We start from the raw sequence: 7,295 nt of genomic DNA on the forward strand, positions 1-7,295 counted from the left end.
TCAAGTTGATTCGTAAGCCTTTTACAAATCAACTTGATCCGTAAGTTTTTTACAGAACAATACGGATCAACTTGATCATACGAATCAACTTGATCCGTACGATTTATGAATCACCCTCACACACACCCATCACAAATGCGAAAAAAGTGTAGAGAAAATTTTGGTATTTTAAAAAAATGTTGGGTGCACTAGCAATAATGTTGGGTGCACCTAGCAACACCCTTTTTGTATTGGATTAAGAATATCAATCCAATCCAACCCAGTTTGACATGAGTTGGTGGGTCAACACATTAAAAAAGAAAAATATTAAAAAATGAAAAATATTTTAAAAATGAAATTATTGATTTTATCTTAATTTTCTCTAAATTTATGATTTGATATAATAAAAGAAGAGACAAATATTATAAAACTAGTAAATTAAGGAAAATACTTAACAATTATTTTATACGTAGGAAAAACAAAAAAAGATAGAAAAAATATATTACAGTCTCAAATAACGAGTACCAATAGCATCTCACTTACTTAATAGTTGATACTTAATATATAATCAAAAATTTAGGTTTAACTGTATTTTTTATTCTCATTTTTTTGTTTTTGGTAAATTTTACCCTTAGCAAATTAATTTGATGTATTTTATCCTCAATTTTTTAAGAAAGTTGTGAATTTTACTTAGAATCATTTGTCTATTAATAAATACAAAAATTGGAATAATATTTGTCAAAAAAATAAAAAATTAGGAGTAAAATTCGTAAAATTTTTTTTTGATAAACTACTCATCCACTTTAAATAATAAGCTTTAACTTAATTCAGGGGAAAAAAATGAATGGGTCAAACCTAATCCAACTTGACATTTGACAAAGTTAGTAGGTTAAAATTCTTTATCCATCCCAACCCCATTAGGTGGGTTACATGGGACGATCTCCCGGGTCAATCATGTTTTAACATCTAGACAAGTATAGACATAAATATTTTAGTACTTTACCAATTTTTATCCTTATGTTATTTATCTTATTTTATTTTAGTGATGAGAGTAGATAACATAAATATATGGAACTATATATATTTGAATCCTATTCAAATTTCCATTGGTTCACTCACCAAGAGAAGTGTAAGGAAAAACTTAAATACACTGCTTGGACCGCAGCTTTGGACTAGATCGATATTAACCATTATGCATTTCAGCACCTTGGCCTTTCCATGAGATATATATTTGAATCCTATTCAATCCCGTGGCACATCACCAAAGAATCCCTTCAAGACTTAGTAAATTATATTTTTATCTTAACAGTTAGCATATTTTAGTTTTATGTTATCTTTCTCTTATTGCTGTATCTCTTCTAAATAACATGAAATTGTCTAGATGTTAGTCATTAAATTAATAAACTTAAAAAAGTTCAAGAATATATGTTAAATAAATAAATAGTATTAATCAAATTTCAATTTCAAGCTTTTATTTCTTTGAATGTGCCAAGCCCAAATGTTTTAAATTTAGGTAGTTTTAAAAGTTAAAATGAGCTAAACTTAAGGATTGTATTATTTGTCTTCTAAAATGTCAAACTTATGTTTTCATCAATTGGCAGGGATTGTATGTAATATACATAATTATATAATTAACAATTACACATAATAATATAATTATATATAAATATATAACTACATTATTAATAATTATAAAATATTTAGCGGGATGGGTATCAAACAAGATGAGAAGTGACATACCTGATCCCACTCATTTCTATAAGTCAGAAAATACCTAACCCCAACCTTGATCTCAGTCAAAGGGAGTTTCTCTCAACAAACTCAAAACGGGATCAGACGAAATAACCAAAGATTCAATTTTTATTATCATGCCTAGTTACTCTTACTTTTTTGACAATCTTTTTGATTCATTTTTTGTTTGCGAAACTAATTTTTTTTATTGACAAGACTATCCCCCAAATCAAATTATTAACAAAACTATCTATCATTATACTGTTCATGGTGTGCATTCAAGTATGGAGGCCCGAATTCACACCTTATTTTTAAACCCCTTTAAAATTCTAAACTTTTTTTGTTTTTTTTATTTTGTTAATTTTTTTAATTATACAAATAAAATAATAAGGCAAAATTGCATTTTTGATTTCCCACTTTAGGTCCAATTTCGCATTTGGTTCCCTAGTAATTTAATTCACAAATTGGGTCCCCCTATTTTGTAAAATTCTGCAATGTTGGTCTCGGACACCTCAATTGGACGTTGACCGTTAAGCTCAGACGTTGACTGCCACGTGTCAACATCTGAGAGGCTCTTGAAATTTTTTACCCATCTGTGATAAAAAAAATTACGCTGACCCAATCCCCCCTAACCCTAATCCCTAACCCAATCCCCCCTAACCCTAATATGCATCTCTCAGTCTCATAATAATAAATCATCTCTCTCCAAAACCAACTCCACCACATCTAGGTGACCTTTTTCAGTAGTTGTGAATAGAGGGGTCTCACCGAGCTCGTTCTCTTCGTCGACAAGACAAGCATGCACCTTCGTAATCTCCACGTTCAGATCATCCTCATCGCCATCACCACTCAGAGTTCCTATAATTTGAGAATCAACATCCTCAAGGATCTGCCTCACGGTGCCCACGTCGCCCCTCTACGCCTCCAGGTGGAGCTCGGTGTCGTTGTGGCGCCCCGTCACCTGCTTCACGTACTTCTTCTTCCCCGCCTGGTCAATTCGCTTCCCCAAGGTCGACAGCACCAGCGCCGACATCGTCGTCGACGATGGAGATGGCGATGGGGATATCTCAGAAAGCGGGTTCTGGAAACTTGTTGGGGGGGGGGGGTCCTTCTCTCCTTGCCCTTCAGCTCCGGGACCTGATACAAGCAAGCAAAAGGGTCATCAAAAAATGAAAAGTTTAGATAGAAGGAGAGACTAAAAAAGAACCTGGTTGGTTTGAGTGGGAGGCCATGGCGATAGTGGAAGTGAGAAGAGTGGAGTAAGAAGAAGAAGAGTTGGTTTTGGAGAAAGATGATTTACTATTATGAGATTGAGAGATGCAAATTAGGGTTAAGAGGGATTGGGTCAACATAATTTTTTTTTACCACAGATGGGTAAAATTTTTCAAGAGCCTCTTAGACGTTGACACGTGACAGTCAACGTCTGAGCTTAATGGTCAACGTCCAATTGAGGTGTCCGGGACCAACATTGCAGGATTTTACAAAACAGGGGGACCCAATTTGTTAATTAAATTACTGGGGGACCAAATGCGAAATTGGACCTAAAGTGGGTGACCAAAAGTACAATTTTGCCAAATAATAATTAGTAATATATTAAATTATTATATTTAAATAAAATAAATAATTATTATAATTTTTAAATGCTAACATATAATGTAACTAATTGTAAGAATAATTATTTCTGGTCATTGGACAGTGTGAAATTGATGCAACATTGTCTCAACAATTTTGGTGACACGAGAGTTACACTCAAGATAATCAAACTTAATTTGGTCTCTAACGATTACATTGCTGTTTTTAGGATATTTATTAATCAAAGTTTTAATTTCAGGATCCTATAGACACTATTGGTGCCTTTGTGATGAACAATCAAACAAGATAAATATTTTTACCAATATATGGATATTGGTTTTGTCTTAGTTATACGAGAGGTAAATTTGTTATTCTTGTTGTTAGTTTCTTATTTACTATGTCACATAAAGTTTATTTCTTTATTGAACTGAATTGTATATTCTACAAGCAAGTTGTGTTTTGTTTCTTTCTTCCTCAATCCAAATGTTATTTGAATATTACATGGTAAAAGTCACCCCAACGAAAAACTATTATTACAATTAGTTACATTATATGTTAGTATTTAAAAATTATAATAGATATTTATATTATTTAAATATAATAATTCTATATATTACTAATAATTATGTTATTTGTATAATTAAAAAATTGAACAAAAAAAACAAACAAAAAACGTTTAGAATTCAGGTTTAGGGTCCCAAATTCTAAAGGGGTTTGCAAAAATTAATTTTAAAAAATAAGGTGGGAGGGCTGCATACCCGAATTCACACCATGAACAGTAACGAGGGATAATTTTGTTAATAATTTGGGATGAAGGATAGTCTGGTACATAAAAAAATTAATTGGAACATTGGGGGTAAGAAAATCACGAAATGATATACAATACATGTGAACAAATGATGGACACATTTCACTCCCCTTTTGGGTGCTGCCAAACATCTCTTAGGCACAAACAATAAAATATTCATGTGTATGACCATGTGCTTAAAATCGTGTCAACAGCTTAATAACATGATCCTGTCATGCACAAGTTAAGATTACCCACCAGTTCACCATTACTTGTCTTGCATCTACATTAGTAAGTTGAGTGAATCAAGCTTGGTTGTAAGGGGTGAGGCCTAGCTAGCACGCCTCCTTGACACCAAAAGGACCTCAAATTTTATCAATGAAATATGATTTGAGTTCCACTATCTATAATTAATACCAGCATATGTAAGCACTAATATTAACCAATCTATCATTACATTCACAATCACATGAGTCAGGCTATGGTGGCCTACATCTAGCTAAGAACTGACTCGTGTCAGGTTCAAGTGTTAAACCAAAATCATGTTGTTTGGACTACTATTGGAGTTCAATCTACATTAAAGCTAAGTAAAATCAAATAATATTAATAAAAACAAACAATCAAACCCATTGTGTGGACAACTTATTGCATGTCAAATGTTCAAGATTATCCACATGCAATGGAAGATAAAGAAAGTGCAAAAACATATAAAGCAAGGACAGAAAAAAGAGAGCGAAAATAAGAAATCAATAAAGTGTTCTACACAAATAAAAAGTAAAATTCTCATGTTTCAAATCTTATTATGAGAAATCAAAGGCATTAAGTCATCACTACTACATGAAATATATTTTACGTCGTCAATTCTACTTACATCGATTGTTGAAAAAGCCATATAAAAAGAGGCACAATGACTCAAACACAAGAGTACAAAGAGTTCAATAGCATATCTCTTACATGAGACACATAGAGAGAGAGAGGGAGAGGGGGAGACTCTAAAAAGAGAGAGCTACATGCAAAAAGGGTAAGCAATTAACGAAGAAGTGCAATTTCAAGATGCAAATTGGTGCTGAGAGTCAGTGACTCTCTTGGCGTAGTATTTAGTAATGAAATCAGAGGCTTTTCTGTCAATGCCAGGCTCAGCAACCCAATGTTTTCTGTCTTCATCACTTGCAAACATCCTTCTCCCACTACTGCCACTACCACCTTCCAAATACTCATAATCACACCTGCTTCCACCTGAGAAACACGCCTTCAATACCCCGAAAAAGGGGTGATCAGAAAAGGACCTCTTGTTTCCCATTGCCTCTTCTCTGACACTCATAATTTTGATTGATATATATATATATATATATATATATATATATATATATATATATATATATGTCACTCCCAACCCCTTCTAGTTTTTACAAGGATGTTTGAGCTTTAAGCTAAAGTGCTTTTGTGTTGAGTTTTCTGCTTATTTTGGTTGTAACATACACTTTCGTATTTATAGAGTTGCAAGCTATTCACATGGTTATGACAGATCACCTACTATTTTACGATCAAAAAGTAGGGTACGGGTTCCTTGAACTCACTGATAAGAATGCTTGGTTTATCGTGAATATTATAAAATTCCAAAGCATCAGCATTCTCTTCCTCTCCTTTCGAATTGTCTCGCAATAGTGATCTCTGCCCACAACTGGGTGATATAGTGCCCAACTTTGCCTTTTGTTTTTATCATCATTCATCACTTTGCTTCCTTTCGAAAATAATGTATGTTTATACGTATAATTAATGCTTTCAGAATCAGCATTGGACATCCTTTAATAATTTAATGGTAACGGTTAGGGGATCAGAATGAATGATAAAGAGGCTAATAAAGAGAGACTTAATAGTTAATAGTAGTACTAAACAAAGCCTATACCTAGAAATAGAAAAGGAAAAATGAATTTAAATCCACATGTTGTGTGGTTATCCATGAAAATGAATATAAATAATTGGAGGGTTCCTTATATCTCAATGTAGAATTTAAAACAAACAATGATTTGTTACGTTAGTGTTTAATTAGATTCCTTCTTTGATTGATTAAGCATTATAAATAAGTGATAATTAAGTAATTGGTCTTTGTGTATATCAAAATGTGTAACTCTTCAAAGACTACACCACTACCATTAATAGAGGATGGTGAAAGATAGTGAATGTATTTGAGTGGTAGACAACCACTACTACAAAATTACCTTTCTATATCGGTTAAAAGCGCCTTTCTACATCGATTATCACGCGTCATTGTAGCCGGCGTCGTTGAAACACACGCGTCTTTCTACATCGGTTGCTCGACTGTCTTAGAATGTCGCGGTTCAAAAACAGGTCTCAAGGGATACCCGTCTTAGAATTCTGACCATTCTACATTAGTTGTCCTAATAACCGATGTAGAATGTTCGAAATTCTACATCGGTCTTGGCCGAGAAATGTCGTAGAATGGTATCCATGGTAAAACATTCTACATCAATTGTCCTAATAATCGATGTAGAATGTCCAGAATTCTACATCGGTCGTGGCCACGAAACGTCGTAGAATGCTACCCATGGTAAAACATCCTACATCGATTTTCCTAATAACCAATGTAGAATGCTTAATTTTTTTTAAATTTTTTGTTCATGAATGACAATAACAATGCAAATATAATTGAACCTAATGTGTATGAGACTTACTTTATAATTGAATTAGGTTTTATAATTAGCATATGCCATAATATTTGGATTCCTAATATGGAAAATCTCCAAGATCAACTTTCTACCTTTGCTTCCATGGGTGACCAACACTCTGTATATGTATCAAATGACCATACTACAAAAATCAGAAAGACAATTAGAACAATTTCGCAGCATGAACAAGGACAAAGCTATTATATATGTGAAGAAGATGAGGGTGAACCAAAAACTTTGTCACTTGTAGGGTCTGTTCCCCCAACCCCCCCTCCCCCCCCCCCCCCAAAAAAAAAACTTAAACCAAATCCGAATCCCTCATTTGCTTCATGAATGGCAAGCAGTAACCTCCCTTCCAAATGTTGTTTAGATGGATACTCTGGCAAATCTAATTGATTGAAATGGCATAAAAAAGACTCTGTTTTACTTACTTGAAGACACACGATAATGATGATCCATCAAGTGATGAAACCTATAAATCAAACACACACCAAAATGTTCATTGATGATATAATAAACTGAAAAGTAAAAATAAAGGT

The 7,295-nt window shown here is 33.3% G+C and overlaps 1 protein-coding gene across 1 annotated transcript; it reads right to left on the reverse strand.

Annotated features, from left to right (window-relative positions):
• Positions 1–4,835: 4,835 nt before the first annotated feature.
• Positions 4,836–5,512, reverse strand: LOC114386682. Its single transcript, XM_028346720.1, has one exon. It carries the CDS (start codon positions 5,388–5,390, stop codon positions 5,118–5,120), a length of 273 nt encoding a protein of 90 aa, XP_028202521.1. The 5' UTR covers positions 5,391–5,512; the 3' UTR covers positions 4,836–5,117.
• Positions 5,513–7,295: the final 1,783 nt, after the last annotated feature.

Source organism: Glycine soja, chromosome 15 (genome assembly GCF_004193775.1).
Source record: "Glycine soja cultivar W05 chromosome 15, ASM419377v2, whole genome shotgun sequence".
Taxonomy (NCBI): domain Eukaryota; kingdom Viridiplantae; phylum Streptophyta; class Magnoliopsida; order Fabales; family Fabaceae; genus Glycine; species Glycine soja.

Excerpts from the sequence above, each read along its gene's own strand:
- LOC114386682 (XM_028346720.1), bottom strand. The coding sequence starts at position 5,390 with ATGAGTGTCAGAGAAGAGGCAATGGGAAACAAGAGGTCCTTTTCTGAT.